Source organism: Acinonyx jubatus, chromosome C1, assembly GCF_027475565.1.
Source record: "Acinonyx jubatus isolate Ajub_Pintada_27869175 chromosome C1, VMU_Ajub_asm_v1.0, whole genome shotgun sequence".
NCBI lineage: Eukaryota > Metazoa > Chordata > Mammalia > Carnivora > Felidae > Acinonyx > Acinonyx jubatus.
In genome coordinates this window covers 62,333,954-62,356,395 of record NC_069381.1, presented here as the reverse complement: position 1 = coordinate 62,356,395, position 22,442 = coordinate 62,333,954, and the positions used below count along the sequence as shown (strand labels likewise).

General features: G+C 36.4%; 1 protein-coding gene across 1 annotated transcript in view; it reads right to left on the bottom strand.

Moving 5' to 3' along the window:
* Window positions 1-1,346: 1,346 nt before the first annotated feature.
* The window catches only part of ACADM (acyl-CoA dehydrogenase medium chain), a 33,235-nt gene continuing 12,139 nt past the window's right edge, over window positions 1,347-22,442 (bottom strand). The window contains exons 7-12 of the mRNA XM_015076805.3: window positions 16,587-16,717; window positions 12,968-13,076; window positions 8,348-8,488; window positions 7,675-7,770; window positions 3,620-3,868; window positions 1,347-2,150 (exon numbers count right to left, since the gene is read on the bottom strand). Coding sequence (XP_014932291.1) covers window positions 2,079-2,150; window positions 3,620-3,868; window positions 7,675-7,770; window positions 8,348-8,488; window positions 12,968-13,076; window positions 16,587-16,717 — 798 coding nt within the window. The 3' untranslated portion in view covers window positions 1,347-2,078. The remainder of the gene's footprint in view (window positions 2,151-3,619; window positions 3,869-7,674; window positions 7,771-8,347; window positions 8,489-12,967; window positions 13,077-16,586; window positions 16,718-22,442) is intronic.

Genomic DNA, 22,442 nt, shown 5'->3' with positions numbered 1-22,442 from the left:
GTGGCAACAGAAGAATGTATTTGGTCTCTGCCCTCAGTCCCTGGCTCTGAACTTCTAAAACTCTTTGAATTTGCTGAGTATCTGTTGTTATTCATGACAAACACAAAAGATGATATCTGAGTTTATGCTAATGAGGTGACTTCAGGTGGGGCCCCTAGATGGGAATTTAGGATGGGGCTGATCACCAGAAAGATTAAGCAATCAGATGATTGTGTTAGGGATTGAATTGTGTTCCCACAAAATTCAACAGTTGAAGCCCTAACCTTTCCCCATATGATTGTATTTGGATGTGGGCTGTGAGACAAGTGATTAAGGTCAAATGAGGTCATAAAGGTAGGGCCCTAATCTAATAAGACTTGTGTCCTTATTTGAAGAGAAAAACACCAGAGCCTTCTCTCTCCTCATGCATGTGCACAGAGGAGGCCGTGTGAGAACACAGTGAGAAGGTGGCACTCGACAAGCCAAGAAGAGATCTCTCCAGAAACCAGCCCAGATGGCACCTTGATCTTGGACTTGTAGCCTCCAGAACTGTAAGAAACTAAAGTTCTGTTGTGTAAGCCACCCAGCCTGCAACATTTTATTCTGGCAGCCCTAACCACTAATACAGGTGGGAACTTTCAGCCCCACCCTTGACCTAAGGGGAGGAGATAAGGGCTAAAGATTTTCCATAAAAACTCTTGAACAAGAGATCTATGAGTTTATAGGTTGGAGAACTGAGGTACTAGGAGGGTGGTGCAACGGGAGAAGGTATGAAAGCTCTGTGTCTCCCCTTATAGCTCGCCCTATACATCTGTCTCTTATACTTGGCTGTTCCTCAGTTGTATCCTTTATAATAGTGTTTTTCCTGAGTACTGTGTGCCATTCTAGCAAATTATTGAATCTAAGGGTGGATCATGGGAATACCCAAATTTGTATCCAAATTACACAGAAGTGTGGATAGCCTGGGGACCCAGGACGTGTGACTGGTGTCTGAAGTGAGTATGGGACTGAGCCCTTAAACCTGTGAAATCTTGATAGTAACTCTTCAAGTTAGTGTAAGAATAGGATTGAACTATAGGATGCCCAATTGGTGCAGAATCAGAAAATCAGAAGTGGTGTTTAATATAACATATTTTAGCAGCATTTGATGTTTAATATTACAAAGAAATATTAAATTCACAAACTTTCATTCTTACATGATTTTATAATTTTTGAAATACCTAATAATATAATTTAGTGAAAAATGGGTAGGTAACTTCATGCAGTTCATAATCAAAGCATGACTTTTTTTCATCACAGTAAATAAATCATAAATTCACTTTTATATGAAGTAAGTAAACTTCCGGGAAAGAATACAGAGACACTAATAAGCACTGAACAATTTTATTTCTTTTCATAATGCACGCACATGAAATGAGATTGTGTACAACAGACCAAAGGCTACTCAGATATCAAGAATCATAAAAATATTTTAAGGCAAATTTTATTGATTTATTTTTAAATAAGGCCAAGTGACATGTAGGCTCAGAATTAAACAAGATTCTAATAACTTCTGGTCATTGTATGATGAGAATAAGAACATCAAATTTCTGACTATTACTATACAAAACTGGAAACAAATACTTTCCAAATTGTAGCAAAATAAACTCCTCCAGTAGAATACCATGAAGTCTACAAAGTCACCAGTAAGTTATGTGATGGCATCCAAATCCTACAATTCTTTCTCAATGTAAATTTTGGAAAATTCTGAATATTTTTATAAGCCCACTTTTCAAAAATGTCACTGGAAAAATACTGAAATCCAAAAAATTTGTTACTTTAAGTGGTTAGAATAACAAAACAAATGTACTTTTCTAGGTTAATGTAATTCAAGTACAGTGGTATATGGATAACACATAATTTTAGTGAAACCAAACCTGTTTGAGAAAAAACAAGTCATTTAAACAAAAGCGGAAAGATAGTATTAGAATCAGTAGTATGGGTTCAGTGTAAGAGCAATTATTTTAAAATTTTACCAGAAATATCGTAAAGCCCTTTATCTTAAATAGTAGATTATGTTCTAATTACTCAACAATTAATCATGTTTTATAGCAATCTCTTTAATTTTTATACTTGCCAATGTGTTCACGGGCTATAATAAGTCTTTGAATCTGTGCTGTACCTTCATAAATCTGCAAGAAAAAAATAGATGTACATGAAATATCTTCAGTACATGAATAATTTACTCAATATTTTCGACAGTAGTATAAGCTTCATTGTAACATCAAATTGAATGAAACCATATAAAGGGTCTGTAGTCTAGTGATTCCAAAACCCGATTCTGTGAAACCCATGAAAATACATAATTCTCTAAAATAAAGATTAGTTAAATTATAAAAAGTCATTTACCAAAATTTTGGGAGTGTTAAAAAAATTAAAGGATATCAACATTTCAAAAAGTTTGGGAAACATAAAAGTTAAACGTTGCAAAAATATTCATTCAACTTTTCTGAATTGTTTTTAGCCAGTTGTCCCCTTCAGTCATTTTCCATTTTTACTCTCATACCTGATTTTCTCTTTTGCTGCCTAAGGAACAGAGTTGCTAAAGAAAAAGATGCTGGGAACATTTGGCTTTAACTGAGACAATCCTAGTAGCCAGCCCTTACTTCTAGTTTAAACCCTAGCAAATTTGTTACAGTTCATCTTCTCAGATGAACTTCTAATAAATGACTGATAGCAGTAATAATTATAGGCTTCAGGAGAGGGACAGTTTCACAAGATAAACCTGTAACTTTGTATAAGGCACAAATTCTGGTCCTCAGTTTTTCATGTCTAAATTCAGAGGCTGCAATGTCTATTTCCTTCTTACTCTAACGTTCTAGGATTCTACCTCCAGATTTCAAATGACTGGATTTCCCAAATAACTGGTTGTGGATAGAGGGAAGCAAGGGAAGGGATACTGAGGACGATGGGTTAAAATTACTTAAGCAACATGTGGAGAACATGTGCATTTATATTTTATTTACCAAATTATCCCTATCTCTAAGTTTTTCTAACCACTATATCACTGCCTCTCCATGTTGTTTTCCTCCCAAATATGGTTTTAATCAATTCAGTAGTTGTCAAGCAAGATTAAAAATAAAATAATTTATTATTATTATTTTTTATTTGAGAGAGACAGAGAGAGAGAGAGCACACGAGCCAGGGAGAGGGTCAGAGGGAGAGAGAAAGAATCTCAAGCAGGCTCACGCTGAGCATGGTTCTGATCCCATGACCCTGGGATCTTGACCTGAGCTGAAATCAAGAATTGAACATTCAATCAACTGAGCCACCCAAACACCTCTAAAATAATTTCTTTAATTATATGCATATTTCTGGGAGAGCAAAGAGTAGACTACGATTAGCTAGGATGTTAAGCATCAAAGATGCCTGACCCAGACATAAATGTACTTGTCTGTACCATTCACTTTGTTACTTTATTCTCTCTTAAGGCATATAACTAAAAGTAACATTCTTCTGTGTTAGTTTTAAAAACTTCAGCTTACAGCCATGTATGATAGTTTATTTTATTAATGGCACAAAATCCTAAATTAGAAATCTGCTCTGTCATCTATGAATATTATTTTACCTAAAAAACAACAGAAATCATTTTTGACCTTACCTGATAGATTTTGGCATCCCTCATTAGTTTTTCTACAGGATATTCTGTATTAAATCCATTGCCTCCAAAAATCTGCACAGCATCAGTAGCTAACTGATTTGCAACATCTCCAGCAAATGCCTTTGCTATAGAGGCATAGTAAGTATTTCGGCGACCAGAATCAACCTCCCAAGCTGCTCTCTGGTAACTCAATCTCGCTAGTTCAACTTTCATTGCCATTTCAGCCAGCAAAAATGATATTCCTTGGTGCTAGAATTAAACAGAAAAAAAGTTTAAGGGTATCTGTTAACTAAAAAATCTTTTTTTAAATGTTAATATATTTCTGAGAGAGAGCTTGAGCACTCAAGAGGGTGAGGGGCAGGCGGGGGGGGGGGGGGGGGGCGGGTAGTGGGGAAAGAATCTGAAGCAGGCTTTTCATGGATAGCAGCAAGCCCCATGCAGGGCTTACATTCCAGAAAGGTGAGATCATGACCTGAGCAAAAGTTGGATGCTCAACCTACTGAGACACCCGGGCACCCCACTAAAAAAACTTTTTAAACGTTCTTCTCCTGGAACTTTTTTTTTTGTTTTAACTTTAAAACTAATATTAGACTTAGAAAATTACACTCTGCCTCCTCTAATGGTAACATATTGCCTAACCATAATGTAATGATCAACCATTACTATTACTAGGATATTAACCATTAACATTACTAGCGTATTATCAACTAAACTATAAACTTTGTTCAAATTTGGCCAAGTTTTCCACCAATGTCCTTTTTTTTTTTTTTTTTTTTTGGTTCAAGGATCCCATCCAAGATTTCAACTGTTATTTCTTCTTAGTCTCCCCCAAGCTGTTAGGATTCTTTAATTTTTCCTTGTCTTTCATGACCTTGGCACTGCTAAAGAACACTGAGTGGTTGTTGTTTTTTTTGTAGAATGTCCCTCAACTTGGGTTTGTTTGATGTTTTCTCAGAGCTGGAATGAAGTTATGCATTTTTGCAAAATACCACGAAAATTATATGGATCCTTTTGGGTATCTGCTGGGATTTTTTTTTTTAAATGTATCTATGTATGTATTTTTAAGTAAACTCTATACCCAACATGGGACTTGAACTCACAACCCTGAGATCAAGAGTCACATGCTCTACCGATTGAGCCAGCCACGTGCCCCTGCTGGGACTTTTCAAAGAACATTATTATAGATACAGTGAAAAATAATGTGGCAGTGTATCAGATGCTGACAGACGAAAGTAAGTGCCATGACAAAGACAAATAAAAGATGCTTCTTATTCTCCCTCTAGTAGAGGTTCATAATCAAAGAGGAGACCTAAGACAAGTACCTTCAATAAGACAGTAAGTGTCCTATGAGTTGTATGGCCACAATGGTATAGGATAGAAATACATCACCATGTATTGATTGGTAAAAATTTCAAACATACTGTATGGTTGAAGCTTTTGAAAAATAAATTCATAGAAACAAAGAATATACAGCAAGATGGTCACTGTAATTATCTCTGGACAATGGGATCATTAGCAATTTTATTACTCAATTTTACACACACTGTATAACATAAATTATTCCACACTGAACATAGAATGGAACATATGCTTTAAAATAATACATATTAAAAGAAGGCTTATAGGCATTCAGAAACAAAAATACTAAAATGATTAAGAAGATGCTTTCTGTAGTAGGCAACATCAAAATGGGTTTTGAAGACCAAGAGGTTATAAAAACCATACAACTTATGACTGTGTACAGACTAATATGAACCAAAGGTCACAACATACAAAAAACTAAGCTGTTCAATTTCTTATATTTACTGTATTAAAAAAAACACACACACACTACTTTAGAATGCGACAAGCTGCTTGAGATTAGCATGGTAATTGAGTCTTAAGAGGAGACAATTATTAATGTAAATAATTCATATGTGGAACAAGGAGAGTAATATCCTCCCTTACTTCTACCTGCCTGATTGTGCCCATTCTTCTAAGCCAATGATTCTTTCAAGTTGTTTTGTTTTTAGTTTTTACTGTTTTTTGAATAGGTAATCCATCCACCAGTTTGAATTTTAACCTTTCTTCCTTCTATCATCCTGCCCTCCCCAACCCCATTTAATTCCCCTTCCTAGAGGTAAACAGATGAACTGTTTTCATCTTCTCAGAGATATTATATACACAGATAGGCAAATACATCCATAGTCTCTCCCTTTTTTACACATATACTTGCCTGCTATGTTGATGGTTCTTCATTTTGCTTTTTTAAAAGTTTTTATTTTTTAATTATTTTTTATTAAAAAAAATTTTTTTTAATGTTTATTTGTGAGAGAGAGACAGACAGATAGAGACAGAGTGTGAGTGGGGGGAGGGACAGACAGAGAGGGAGACACAGGATCTGAAGCAGGGTCCAGGCTCTAAGCTGTCAGCACAGAGCCCAACTCAGAACTCGAACTCATGAACCGTGAGATTATGACCTGAGCCAAAGTCAGACCTTATTCGACTGAGCCACCCAGATGCCCCTTGCTTTTCTTATCAATAAATCTGAGTGCTTTTTATATTAATACATAAAGAGCTTCTTTATCCTTTTTTATAGCTTCAAAGTATTCCACTGTATGGATGATCAACATCTTGGTTGTTTCTATATTTGGCTGTTTCTACACAATGCTGAAATGAATAAGCTATAGGTATGTTATACTGTCCATATGGAGTATATCTGAAAGATACCTATCTTATGAAATACAGTTGTAGGATAACCACTGTACTGTGGGCCCAAAATTAAGTACTTTTGATATATATTGCAAAAATATGGTTCATAAAAGTTACACCAAATTATATTTCCACTGGCCATATATAGAAACACTTATTTCACCACAGCCTTGGCAACCTGGTGTAAGAGGCACATTCTTCTCTTGTGAGATTCTGATGAAAAAATCCCAATGAGTCTCATTCAGTTTCTTTTCAGCCTATGCTTTGAGAAACCCTGTTCTAAATACAACTCAGAATCCCTGTAATGTGTCTGGCCCACCCACAACAGTCTCTCCTCTTGGTTTCTCTAACCCTGTCCATAGCTTTCATTTAGAGATTTAATCTTATATTGCTCTGTATTATTTCTTAATACTTGTTTTAAGATATGTATCATATCTCCATCTCTAAAGTCTCTGAGCACAGAGACTATGTCAAACTTCTTTTCTTTCACAGAAATAGCACATGTAGTGTGCAAAAGAACACACTCTTTAAGTGACTACTTGGGTTCAAATCTTGTTTCCATTATATATGAGGTTGGACGTAATGTTTATACATGTGCTAAATGAGACTAAAAGTCCCCACTCCACAGTACTGTGAAGATTAGATGAGTTAATACATTTAAAACCCTTAGAATAGTGCTTGGAACAGAGAAAGCATCCAGTTATTAGTATTTTAATATAGTAGGTGTTCAATTACTATTTGTTGAATGCATGAAATAGAAGTTCATAGTGGAAATATATCCTAAGTACTAGCAGTATAAGGGTTACCAAAACAAATCCATAGCCTGTGTGGAGCTCACATTCAAGTGAGTTAGGAGAAATAATAAACAAACACATACATGATATAATGTTGAGTGGTGTTAAGAACTATGAAAAAAAAACCAAACAAGTGGGATTAGTATATAGAACGTTGGAGATATTATTTTTCATTGGGTGACTAGGGTAGATTCTCTAGTGAAATGAGGAAGTAGATTTTGGGGGGGGCGGGAAGAGTAAAAGTAAATACAAGCAAAAGGCCAGTGTGGTTGATAGAAGCCCATTGTAAGGACTCCGGATTTTAATTTCAGTGTGATTTGAACTCAGATTTTTATCTGAGTGTGAAAATTACCTCTAAAGGCGCCTGGGTGGCTCATTGGGTTAAGCTCAGGTCATGATCTCATGGTTCATGGGTTTGAGCCACATGGTGGGCTCTGTGCTGATAGCTGGGAGCCTGGAGCCTGCTTCAGATTCTGTGTCTCCCTCTCTCTCGGCCCCTCCCCCACTCACACTGTCTCTCTCTCAGAAATAAATAAAATAAAAAAATTAAAATTAAAAAATAAAAATTACCTCTACAAGCAGCTTTCCAAAAGTTTTCCTCTCCAAGGCATACTTGGTAGCTTCATCCAAAGCCCTTTGTGCTAGTCCCACAGCACCAGCTGCTACCTGTTGGTTTAATATTTTACGAAGCAAAAATTCACGTTGTCTTTAAAACACAGTACAATGGCCATTTGCGTAAATTCTAAGTGAAGGATTATACAAAGAGAAAATGACTATACATTCAGGCCACAAAAGAAGGGATGGGGGAGAACAAGCATTTAAATTTATATTGTATAAATTAAAGGCATTAGTGAGGCACAAGACCATACCCTAGAGACAAGTCATTTCTTCTGTTTAACAAGGGAAAGCTTCTTAGGTGAAATATTCCTACTGAGTAAGGGAAAAGGAAATGAGCACCTATTAGCAGGAATGATTAAGTATGGACTGCCTGTCTGTAAATCTAGCAGTGACTACAAAAATTTTGTATTTGCTAAAATAACAGGTGGCAAGACAGTTGAAGAATTCTAAAAAACAAAGAAAAATGACAGTATCTCTCCATCCTTAATAAAAGAAGTAAATATTTAAAAAGAAATGCACACCAGATACGCCATGTATAAATAAAACTGAATGTAATGAATAAAAGAAGATCCTAAAAAAAAAAAAAAGATCCTATAAAGATTATCAGGTCATTGATATTACTTACTGGTGGTCTGGTTTTATCAAAAGCTCCCATTGCAATTTTAAAACCAGCTCCCTCACCAATTAAAACATTTTCTTTAGGCACTTTCACATCTTCAAAGACAATTCCTCTTGTATCTGAACATCGCTGACCCATATTTAATTCCTAATGAGGAAAACAAGGTATGTTAAGGAACACTTTTTGAGCTGGCATGAATTTTTGCTTTAACCTGTTTTAGGATTTTCTGCAATTATCTAAAACGGGTTGACAAACAATGGTTTACGCCTGTTTTGTAAAGAAAGCTTTATTGGAAGAGTCAATACCTATTTGTTTACATATAATCTATGGCTACTTTCTTGATACAGCAGAATTGAGTAGCTAGGACACAGACCTTATGGCTCTCAAAGTCTAAAATGTTTATAATCTGGATCTTTTTTTACTTTTATTTTTTGAGAGAGAGAGCATGAATGGGGAGGGGCAGAGAGAGAGGGAGACACAGAATCTGAAGCAGGATCCAGGCTCTGAGTTGTCAGTACAGATGAACTGTGAGATCATGACCTGAGCCGAAATTGGACGCTTAACTGACTGAGCCACCTAGGCACTTCTATAATATGGATCTTTATAAAAAGTTTGTCAACCCCTAGTCTAAAACAATTGTTCCCCAAACTTTGAAACCAACAATACTCTAAAGGTCTACATGTACATATTACCTTACAAAGACAAGTTTCATCATGTTTGAAGGCTATCTTTTTTACCATGAATGTCAGCAAAAGCATTTAGCAAACATAATCTGATTTGGGATGTTTAATTTCAGCTTAATAGAGCTAGCAAGCAAAGTAATGTACCAACTTGTTCTTAAAATTAGGTTTACTGAAGTAGAATTTACATACCGGAAAATTCACCCTCTTTAAAATTTCTAACAATTTTGACAAATGCATTATGTATTTGTCAAAATACATAGTAGTGGTACATAGTAGTGGAACCACTACCACAGTCAAGACAGACTATTTCAGCACCCCCAAAAATTCCCTTGTGCTCCTTTTTAGTCAATACCCTTACTTTAACCCAATCTGAAGCAACCAGTGATCTGATTTCTGTCCATATAAGTTTTCCTTTTCCAGAATATCATATAAGTAGAATAATAATGAGTAATAAGTGCCTTCTAGGCCTGACTTTTCACTTAGCAGAGTGCTTCTGAGATCCATCCATATTGCTTCTGCTCAGTAATTTATTTCTTTTACTGCTGAGTAGTATTCCACTATATGGATGGATCACATATCCATTATCTGTTCACCAGTTGGACATTCCCCTTCTACTCCAGTTTTTAGCAATTATATAAAGTTGCTACAAACATTTGTGTATAGGCCTTTGTTTTCACTCTTGGATAAATACCTAAGAGTGCTGGGTATGTGGTAAATGAATATTTAACTTTATAAGAAACTACCAGAGTAGCTATATTCCCTCAATTTTTTACTTCAAAAAATTTCAAACCAACAGAAGGCCTATGGGAGTAGTATAACAAATACCTATGTACCCTTTATCTCAATTCACCCATTATTAACATTTTGTCACATTTGCTTTGTTTCTGTGTTTTGTGTGTGTAACTATTAGCATTATTTGCTGAATAGCTGAGAGGGAGTTGCAGATATTGTGACTCTTCTCCTTAAGGAAAAAACATTTTAATCTAATTTTTAATAAGCAGTAATAGAAGCAGGGGAAATGGGAATACATAGCTGTAAACGAGCTCTTTTGCTTGCTTGCTTTAATATTAATCATCCGCTTCTAGGCTTGAAGAAATAGTAACAATAATATACAGTTTTACCAAGAAAGAAACCAACATCTTTCTTTTTTTGTCTTTATAAGTCAATAAACTCTAGTGCCTTAGACCCTTACTTAATATAATGAGAAAACACTGTTTATGAAAACAGTTTATCCTGTTTCCCAGACTCACTCCAAACACTAGAGCATTTAAAACCAAAATGCTTGCTGGACTCATCTCAAGCCAGATAATTTCTAAAACAAAAAAAATTTTTAAGTATCAAATTTCACAAATTTGTAAAATGCCCATATATTTCAAAAAAAAAGATTTAAGGAGTTTAAGTTTATACAATATAATTATCTATCTCTCTCATTAGAAAGTAAGCTCCCCAAGGGCAGGGATTTTTGTCTGTTTTGATCCATACAGTATCCCCAACACCACAATAGTGCTAAGTGTTAACTCAATAATAAGTATTTATTGAATTAGAGATTTTTTTTTAAGTGGGAAAACTGAGAAAAAATTAATGAGACTAGAAACAACATAATACAATGGAAAGTGAGTTTACTACTGAAAAAAGTATAAGCTATTTGGTCCTTCACACTTTCTAGAGGTGGCCATAAATTTGGCCCTAAGTGGTGGGGTGCCTGGGTGGCTCAGTTGGTTAAGCGCCTGACTTTGGCTCATGTCATGATCTCATGGTCCATGAGTTTGAGCCCTGCGTCGGGCTCTGACAGCTCGGAGCCTGGAGCCTGTTTCAGATTCTGTGTCTCCCTCTCTCTCTGACCCTCCCCCGTTCATGCTCTGTCTCTGTCTCAAAAATAAACAAACATTAAAAAAAAAAAAATTGGCCCTAAGTTTTCTAGCAACCATCCCTAAAAAAGAAACATGAATAAAACATAAATAGCGCCTGGGTGGCTCAGTGGGTTAAGTGTCCGACTTTGGCTCAGGTCATGATCTCGCCATTCATGAGTTCGATCCTTATGTCAGGCTGTGCTGATAGCTCAGAGCGTAAAGCCTGCTTTAGATTCTGTGTCTCCTTCTCTTTCTGCCCCTTGCCCGCTCATTCTCTCTCTCTCAAAAATAAATAAACATTAAAAAAAAATTTGCTTGGAAGAAGCACATCCATTCTTATACTTTGTTATATACAACAACCTCACTATAGTTTTATTTATAAAGTGCAGTCTATAATATCTACTCTTAAAATAGAGAAAAATAGTGTCAGCAACCACATTGGGCAAGTTCCTCGGACACCTCAGTAGTGATCTCAACTCCACCTCTAAGTGTGTTACACTAAGTAAATCATTTACTTGGATCTCCGTTTCAATATTCAATAAACAGACTGAAATATCGTGTACATCTTCCACCTTTAATATTCTACGACCTAAAAGAAAAGTTACCCCTCATATATTCTACCATGTTTCCATTTTTTTTCCCCCAAATGTTTCCATTTTCAAGAGGCGTGGGTACAACAGAGAGATTCTGATGGCTTTTAATAAAACGTGCATTATATGAATACACATGACTGGTTCAGAAGTTTGCATAAGTTGGTCAATTCAGATTAGCCTTTCCAGTTCAGGTTACGCCACCCTTAGTCTAATATCTCACTGGGTAATATGTACCATTCCCCATGAAGAATATATATTCATGTAACCTTTAGGAACTCCTAATAAACCTCCATAATTTCTCCTTTGCCTTCAATATAGACAGTATTTGGTCATTAATAGGTTTTCTTTTTTACAAATTCATTTTGCAAAGAAGAGTTTTACAATTGTAAAATTGAGTCTTTCTGTTCTCAGAGTTAAATCTTAATCATATTTACTTAGCTCTCACTAGGACTACTTTAATGACTTCATTTCTTTCCTACTTTGATTTGTTAAATTTTAAACTCTTTTCTTCAGTCTACTTTAAATGCTACTGCTAAATTATCTCCACACACTCAAGTTATAGTCATTTTCAAATACATTAAATTACCTTTTCTTATTTAAATAAAATTTTTCTTGCCTTCCCACATTCAAGGCTCTTTACCATTTCCACACTTTCCTCAAGGCACAGATTTTTCTCTTATGACCGTAGGTATTGTTTTAATCAAAAAGGGGCATAATCCCAGTTATCCTAACCTAAAAGGCTGCTGTGAGGAAGGAAAAGAGTGGGAACGTCTTTGGAAATGTCTAAAACTCTATTATTGGGCAGGCCATATAAATGACAGTTTGATTTCTGCTTCATTAACCCTCACAGCTGTTGTTAGCATTCTCTATAGACTGGCACCATGAATGGCCACTTTTTCAAATAATGAATCAAAAGGATTATCCTCAACTTAAAATCTTCAGCAATATATAGACTATTTCACCTGATAACACCAAAACACAGTTTTATGTTTAGGGATGGGTTAAATAGGTGATGGGGATTAAGGAGTGCACTTGTTTTGTTTTAAATTTTTTTTTTTTAACGTTTATTTATTTTTGAGACAGAGCCTGAACGGGGGAGGGTCAGAGAGAGGGAGACACAGAATCTGAAACAGGCTCAGGCTCTGAGCTGTCAGCACAGAGCCCGACGCGGGGCTCAAACTCACGGACCGCGAGATCATGACCTGAACCGAAGTCGGCCGCTTAACTGACTGAGCCACCCAGGCGCCCCTGAGGAGTGCACTTGTGATGAACACAGAGTGATGTATGGAAGTGCTGAATCACTAGATTGTACACCTGAAACTAATATAACACTGTATGTTAACTGGAATTAAAATAAAAACTTAAACAAAAACCAGCTTTATTTTTTTGCAATTTACTACAAAAAAAATGGTTTCAATAAAGGAAACTGAAATAATAATTTTGAAATGTATACCTAAAATAGTATTTGAAACCTTAATCACTGATAAATATACACTTTACCTTTCTTCCAATCTGCACTCCTGGGGTATCTGCTTCCACAATAAATCCAGTAAAGGCTTTACCAGCAGGAGTCTTAGGATCCGGATCAGAACGAGCCAATAAGAAATACCTAATATATATACATGATATATACAATGATAATGACCTCAACAGATAACACACACTGATGGCTGTCTCATTTAATTCCCCCCAAAACCCCAATTATTATTCCCTTGTTTTACAGATGATGAAATAAAGAATCAGAGAGGTGTAGGGGAACCTGGGTGGCTCAGTCAGTTGAGTGTCTGACTTGGCTCCCATCATGATCTCAGTTTGTTGAATTCGAGCCCCACATCAGACTCGCTGCTGTCAGCACAAGAGCCCACTTTCGATCCTCTGTCTCTCAGCTCCCACTCGTGCACTCCCTCTCTCAAAAATAAATAAAAACATTAAAAAAAAATTTAGAGGCTTGCTTGAGTCAGATATTCATGATGTGACAGAGCTAGTATTTTAACCCAGGTCTACTTTTTTTTTTTTTGTTAATGTTTGTTTATTTTTGAGAGACAGAGATAGAGCATGAGAGGGGGAGGGGCTGAGAGAGAGGGAGACACAGAATCTGAAGCAGGCTCCAGGCTCCCAGCTGTCCGCACAGAGCCTGACACTGAGCTCGAACTTACAAACTGCGAGACCATGACCTGAGCCTAAGTCAGACGCTTAACTGACTGAGCCACCCAGGTGCCCCAACCCAGGTCTACTTAAATAATATGGTATTTAACTTTATTTAGAAGTATGAGTTATAAGTAAAAATTCCTTGTATTCCTTTTAGATTATGTAATCTAAAAAATAAGTATGTGCTGTGATGGAAATGGTACTTTTTCTTTCCCAAAACTAGTTTCATTATTTAAAGGACAAGCTATCTGGAAAACAACAATAAATAGGGCTGCCTGTGAAAGGAATAATATGAGATGATGACCCCTACATTTTACCTACTATCCTCTTTTTTGCAGCAAATTCAGTGTTTTTGTTATACTGAGTTGTTATGAATATTTTGCTAGGTTTTGCCTCCAGAAGAATTTTTCCCAGAAAGATTTTAAAATGGAACATGAAGTATGAAAACTAAAACATCCAAATATCCATGTAACCCATGTTCTAAAAAGCCTGATATAGGAGAATTTTTAAAGAATTCCTTAAATACCAAATTTATTTTCTATGCTTAACATTAATAAATTATTCACTCTACAATTTCACTTAATAGTAAAAAAGAGAAACTGTTTTCTAGTTTCACATATTACCTAATTTGTTTTACTACGAGTTGTACTTATGAGTTCTTAAAATTATGAAAACTTTAAAAAATTTTTTAAAATGTTTTATTTTTGAGAGAGGCAGAGCGTGAGTTGGGGAGGGGGAGAGAGGGAGACACAGAATCTGAAGCAAGCTCCAGCCTCAGAGCTGTCAGCACAGTCTGATGTGGAGCTCGAACCCATGAACCGCGAGATCATGACCTGAGCCTAAGTCAGATGCTTAACCAACTGAGCCACCCAGGAGCCTCAAAATTATGAAAACTTCTAATTGCACTGTTAATTTTCTCTCAATTTGTTAAATTTGAATGGTTTCTTCACTTTTTTATTACTTTTGGATGTTATGAGGACTTTAAAATAATGATCTAGCATTCCTTAGTACTGGACAGTCATAGAGGGGTTATGTTTAAATTAAATAACTTCCCAGTAGGCTCATCTCCAGGAAAAATGTTTACTTGCCAGAAAACTACACTGCAGAGCACGCACATGCATGTGCATACATATATTCTTAATGTTTATGTATTTACTTTGAGGGAGAGAGAGTGTAAGAGTGCACAAATGAATGGGGGAGGGGCAGAGAGAGAGGGAGACAGAGAATCCCAAGCAGGCTCTGTGCTGTCAGCCCAGAGCCCAGTGCAGGGCTTGATCTCATGAACTGTGAGGTCATGACCTGAGCTGAAATCAAGAGTCAGACACTTAACCAACTGGGCCATTCAGGAGCCCCCAGCACACATATATATTGAATAAGAATTTTTGCAGACAAGGAAAGATAGCCCTTTTGGTTCATTATTCCAATCACCACAGAGTCCTTGTTCTAGGGAAGTCTCTGTCTACATTCTTGCATATTTGTAGTGATGGGTAAATACATTATTTTCCATGACAACCTAACACACATTGGATGGCAATGTTGTTGGAAAGCCTGTCCTTAAGTCGAGCTATAGTCTTCATTTTTCTAACCTTTACCCATTAATTCTAAACAGGCTTCCTAGAGCAAATGCACAAGCCTGCTCTTCTTTCTGTGTGACATTATTTCAAAACTCTCAAAAATTTTCTAAATAATCAAACTTAATTCCTTCACTCTTCACAGCACATATTTTCTACATGCCTCCCAATGGAGGATACTTAGTTGCTTCTGAATTTATTTCATTTTGTCAATATAGCTCTTAAAATGTATCATACAGAATTGTTACCATTTTTTTCCTCATTTGTGCTAGCTATACTTCTATCATTTCAGCAAGAAGTTACATTAGCTTTTTTAAAAAAATTGTTTACTTACTTTTGAGAGAGAGAAAGAGGGAGTGCAAAGGGGGAAGGGGCAGAGAGAGAGGGAGACAGAGGATCCGAAGTGGGCTCTGCACTGACAGCAGAGAGCCTGATGTTGGGCTGAAACTCCCAAACCATAAGATCATGACCTGAGCTGAAATTGGAGGCTTAACTGACTGAGCCACCCAGGCACCCCTAGGTTAGCTTCTTAAAGGCAGATACATCACACTGTTGATTTCTACTAAAACTAGTTATCCACTTTACTTTCTTTTTTTTTTCTAAAAGTAATGGTATAAATATGTTCTTCAACATTTTATATTTATACAAGTGATTTTATGATCCTTTGTTGAACTTCATGTCATTATTTTTGGACCTATACATTTGGACCTTTAGATTTCACTACAGTAATACTTTGTCTCCTCCAAAAGATAATCTGAATTTTAAGATTGCCTTTGCTTATTGTTCAGAACCAGGGAAATGTACCCTACCAGTGGTTTTCCTTTTTCCTCAGTCTTAGGAAAACATTTTCAAGGAGGTACTGGTATAGGGTACAGATGTGGAGAAGGACAGAGCCAAGTAGACAGAGCTCTGGCTTTCCTAACCACATTCAACCAGAGCAGGTGTTTTTGTTCTATTTGCTTTTACAAATTAAACTTCTGAAGAGTTAGTTTGAAGAAATAATTCAAGGCTTAAAAATAGTTTTTAAAAAGATTGAACTAGGGGTGCCTGGGTGGCTCAGTCGGTTAAACATCTGACTTCAGCTCAGGTCATGATCTCACGTTTCGTGGGTTAGAGCCCTGCGTTAGGCTCTGTGCTAAGCCTGGAGCCTGCAGCCTGCAGCCTGCTTCAGATTCTGTGTCTCCCTCTCTCTCTGCCCCTCCCCTGCTCACACTCTCCTTCTCTCTAAAAAATAAATAAACATTATATATTGAACTATTTATGATTTTTGCGGACATTCTAGTTCCATGAATACAACTTACCTTAATTGTGGTGTTTTAATAATAAATGAAAGGAGGGAGGGAAGATTTTGAATATAAAGTAATTAACAAGCAATATACAGAGATGTTTAAACAACACACCAATTAGCTTTTCCTCCATTGGTTATCCACATCTTCTGACCATTAATAATATATTCATCTCCTTTTTTTTCTGCTTTGGTCTTTATACTAGCAACATCGGAGCCAGCTCCAGGTTCTGTTACACAGTAGGCCTTAAATGTATGGAAACAACAGAAAAAAATTAAATATTATTAGACTGTGAATGTTTAAAACCAGGAGTGCATTTTATTTTTCAAGCCACAGTGTTAAATATTTTTAAATACCTAAAAATAATATATTCTTAGAGAATCAAATAAACTGCTGAAATGTAAAAACATTTATTTATTTTTTTAAAGTTTATTATTGAGAGAGAGACAGAGAGAGAGAGAGAAAACGAACAAGTGGGGGTGGGGCAGAGACAGGGAAAGAGAATCCCAAGCAGGCTCCACAAATGCAGAGCCTGATGTGGGGCTTGAACCCAAGAACTGTGAGATTATGACCTGAGCCGAAATCAAGAGTTAGACACTTAACCAACTGAGCAAACCAGGTGCTCCTGAAAAGATAAGTTTTAAGGATGAGTAAGTGAGGCAAGCAATAAAATAGCAGTTGTACAGAAGAAACTACTACAGTTCAGTACTAGAATGTGAAGTGTGAAACAGTTGATCTCAGGGTCGTGAGTTCAAGCCTCATGTTGGGCCTGGAACCTACTAAAAAAAACCCCAAAAACCAAAAAACAAACAAACAAACAAACAAACAAAAAAACCCCAATGTTGGAGTGTCTGGCTGGCTTGGTCAGTAGAACATGCAACTCTTGATCTTAGGGTCATGAATTCAAGCTCCATGTTAGGTGTGGAGCCTACTTAAAAAAACAAAAAAATACCCCAATACGATCAAGGGTGGATTTAAGGGGGAATAACAAATCATATGGCATAGGTACCAGGTATCTACGTTTTACGAATAAGGAAACTGAGGCATAGTGAGACTAATTTGCCCAAGTTCACAAAGCTAGTAAATAGCAGAAGTACCCACATAAGACTGGAGTCAGAGACACAGATTAGAAGGCTTTGCAATAGTACAAGCAAGAAATAAAGCTTTAAGAAACAAGAAAAAATGGAGAGAACTGTGGTGTGAAATCTACAGGACATGATGACTAAATAGGATGTTGGGGAGCTTGTGGGGAATAAGCTTAGGAATTCTCTGAGCTTGCACAGATAGGTTAACAAGGCATAAAGAAATAGAAAACCATAGCATGAATGCATCCAAGATTAGGTAAACAGGGCAAAGGCCCCCAGTATAGGACAAAAGCATAGGAATAGGAAATCTCAGGATGAAAACATCCAAGATGAGGTAAACAAGATTAGGTATTCAGGGCGTTAGCACCCCTCAACTTTCTACAATAGCAGAAAGCTGCTTTCACAAAAAGGAAGAACCAAAATAGGTAAACAGGTAAACTGGACTTTAGACTACAGCAGGGTGAAGTTGCCCAGAGCAGAGCCTAGTTAGCAAAAAGAAATTTGCCTTGTTGACCCTGAGGTAGCATGCTCTTTCTTGTCCCCTAGGCCAGTTTAGGTAAACAGAGGTGGTGCCTCACGTCTGTTAACAACCTTCCACCCAGTGCCAGGATTTTGTTTTGTATTGACTCAAACCCCTAATACTGAATATCTTAAACCCCCTCTTCCCCCACACCCATGAGTTAATGTTCACAGTTTCATTGTCTCTGTGTGCACATCCATCATGCTTGTAAGCCTTCTGATCCTAATAAAAACCGAGCAAGGACCCTTAGGGCTCTTATCTCCTCTCAGGTATTAGCCTCTCTTGCATTCTAATCTTGTGTCCACTCTCTTGCTGGACAAGAGAGAACTCCAGACCCAGAGTCTATGACAGGAGCTAAAGAGGATGTTATGATCACCAAATTTTTTAGTTTAGGCAACTTCCAATTAGGGATAACCTAGAAAGGAAGTAGTTCTAAGGAGTGGAGAGAAGACAATTTGGTTTGGGACATATTTAGTTTAAGCTATTTAAGTCTAGACAAGAAAAAAAAGTCTAAAGGCAAGTACATATAGAAGAGTAAAGCTCAAGGGAGAAGCCAGGGCTGAAATTAGAGTTAATAGACTACCCAACAAATATACCACAACTTAATGCCAGATGAGGAAACGAACTTCATAATTTAAGTCAAGAGTAAAATTTATGTAAGTCAACAGTGCTAGGGGTGCCTGGGTGGCTTAGTCAGTTAAGTGTCTAACTCTTGAACTCGGTTGTGGCTCAGGTCATAATCTCAAGGTTCGTGAATTCTAGCCCCACATTCAGCTCTGCGCAGACAGTGCAGAGCCTACTTGGGATCCTCTCCCTCCCATCCTCTCTCTGCCTCTCCCCCACTCATGCTCTCTCTCTCTCAAAATAAATAAACTTAAAAAAAAAATAAGTCAACAGTGCTAATGCTATAAGCTATGTTTACAACAGTATCTAAATAATATACATGAAATAAAATAAAATAATAAAATACCTAAAATAAGAGTGATAGAGAAACACCTGGGTGGGCTTAGTCGGTTGAGCATCCAACTTGGACTCAGGTCACAATTTCATGGTTTATGAGTTCAAACCCCATGTCAGGTTCTGTGCTGACAGCTCAGAGCCTGGAGGCCTGCTTCAGATTCTGTGTCTCTCTCTCTGCCTCTCCCCCACTTGTGCTCTCTGTGTCTCTCTCTTGAAAATAAACATTAAAAAAAAAAAAGAGTGATGGAACCCTCCAACCTTGTACTCATCAGTTCATGCTAGAGTATTGTATTTACTCTGTATTTCAGAGTGTGGTTACTAATGATGGGACTTTATTGTAAAAATAAAAATTAAAAAAAAATTGGTGATAATTAGCTTAGAAAAGATTTACATGATAACTATATTCAAATATCTCAAGGGCTATACAGCCAAGGGAGAGAATTTGAATTGACAGAACTACAGTGAAATCATTTGAACTTTTACTGAATATCTATTATACTGTGAAGTGGCAAAATTATGAAAAAAATGACAGAATCTTTTTCCTCAGGACCACATAATCTAGAAGCACTTTCCAATTATCAGAAATGTTCCCGAATGGAACTACTTCAGCAGGCTCGACTTGCAAGCATGAAAACTGAAAACATGAGCAAGATGGCCTTTTGACAGGGTTGCTATAGAGGGGATTCAGGTGTCATAGGAGTTAACTAGATTGATCTCTTACCTACAGATTTAAAGATGTTTTCAGCATTATAACAACAACAAAAAATACCGTATCAATGAGCTGTCCAGGAAAAGATAATTCTGTAAAGTACTAAAATTTTATTTTAACCACCAGTGGGAATTTTTTCCCCTGAAATATTATTAGACATTTCTCTATAATAAGGCAAAGTTTTTAGAGCTTATGAAGTATACGGATCTGTGTGTTTCTATACAAAATGGCTTGTTACAGATAATTCTTCACGGTTGTCTTACTGGATTGCTTCCTAGTAATTAAAATTAATTTTATAATGCTCTTTCAGAAGTCTTCTTTTTTATTTCAACTGCAACTTGTTTTCTTCTTTATCACACTACACAGTATTATATATAGTACTGTCATTCATGTGTTTCTCCCTTGTGCTGTATCAGCGCTTCCTGAGGGTAGGAAAGGTACACTATTTGGCATCCCTAATGCCTATTAATAAGTATGTCTCTGGCATTTGTCATCCTCACTATTGTAACTAGTTTGACTTATAATATGTAAATGCTGCCATTCAAACCAGAAAAATCAAGTAAATCAGTAATTTTTATGCATAATTTATTTACTTATTTGCATAATTCTATGCATAGTAAGTTAATACATTGTGGATGAGGATCTGAGAGTCTATCAGATTGTTAACTTCTTGTGACCAGGATTGAAATTTATTCACTTTTATTCCCTGGTGCACAGTATTAAGACATTTGAATGAATGAGTACAACAGTGTAACCTATTAGTGATGATACCACCACCTTACATATATATATATATATATATATATATATATATATATACACACACACACACACATATACACATATATATACATACATATACATATATATGTATATATATATAGTTTACAAAGAAGTTCTGCATTTATTTTCTATTAAAAAAATTGTTTTGCCTTATACTCTAGAGTGATTTCAGGTAGTTTATATAATACATGTTTTTTTAAAAAATTGCAGTGAGGTGAAAATAAAGATAAAACCAGAAAAAAAAATACTATACCACATGCTTTGAGGTTCAAATAATTACTAATGGAGGACTGTAAAATTAGATCTCTGCTTCCATCTTGCCAAAAAAAATACTAGTTAAAAGTATAACTTTGACGTGTGAAATGCCTATAAGCTGAAGTCTGGCATAGAGTAGGCAATTCACATACTGAGTAAATTAGTGGATGAATGAGTAGCAATTAAAGAGAAATGAAGTTTCCTCTGGTCATTAGGTACGATGGAAACTTCTCTAATATATTTTTCCAAAAGGAACACTATTTAGAAAAACAAGTATTTTGTTTTATATTTAGTATATCCCTTTTAAATACTATACCCCCTATTTTCAGAAGAGACAATGAGGTTAAATGACCAAATGAGATCGCATTGCTATTATATGGCTGAGTCAAGACTTGAAGCAAGATTCAGTGTTGTTTCAGTTGCATTCCAGCTACTTCTAAGCTCCACTGGAAATGCATTATTTTATGGCAGTAGTTTTCTGCACCATTACCAAGCTTTTTACAGACTTCTAGGTTCTAAGACCATGCTTGGAAAAGTAACTCTACTTAAAGTCCTGCCCATAACAAGCTTACTCTAACAGTTTAATACTTGTTCCTAACTGGGGGCACCTGGGTGGCTCAGTCAGCTGGGCGTCCGACTTTGGCCCAGGTCATGATCTCACGGTTTGTGAGTTCGAGCCCCGTGTCAGACTCTGTGCTGACAGCTCTGAGCCTGGAGTGTTTCGGATTCTGTCTCCCCCTCTCTGTGCCCCTCCCCTGCTCCTGCTCTGTCTCTCTCAAAAAATAAATAAACATTAAAAAAAAAAAAATACTTGTTCCTAACTGTCTGACACTGCATATATTTCAGGTATACATTTAAAATACTTACTCCAGGGGCGCCTGGGTGGCTCAGTCGGTTGAGCGTCCGACTTCGGCTCAGGTCATGATCTCGCAGTCCGTGAGTTCAAGCCCCACGTCAGGCTCTGTGCTGACTGCTCAGAGCCTGGAGCCTGTTTCAGATTCTGTGTCTCCCTCTCTCTCTGACCCTCCCCCGTTCATGCTCTATCTCTCTCTGTCTCAAAAATAAATAAACGTTAATAAAATACTTACTCCATTCTTGAAAAAAGAAATATGGTTTCTGTGGGGCACCTGGCTGGCTCAGTCAGTAGAGCATACAACCCTTGATCTGGGGGTTGTAGGTTTGAGCCCCACATTGGGTGTAATAAAGATTACTTAAAATCCCCCCCAAAACTTAAAAATAGAAATACTGTTTCTAATTTATTATTTTAATAGTTTACATAATAATATCTATGCAATAACAGAATTACTTTTCATTTTTGAAAGTTTTCTTATACCATATGGTATTGAAAAATAATTATAGTGCCCTTAATTATCTCCGTACTTGCTTCCTCAGTATATCTGAGGATGTATATCCAGAGTATATCTGACTGCACCAAGCAAGAGATTAAGTTTTATGAATATGCAATGACAGTGTATCTGTACTGCAAAGTTAAATCCAAAACCTTGTATTAACTTCTTCTGTATTGATGTTTACCATGACATTATTTTTAAAAGCCAAAACCTAAGGAATTTAAATATCCAAAAATAGGGAATAGTGAAATAATTTATACTACAGTACATCCATTAGGTGACATATTATACAGTAATAAATATAATAAA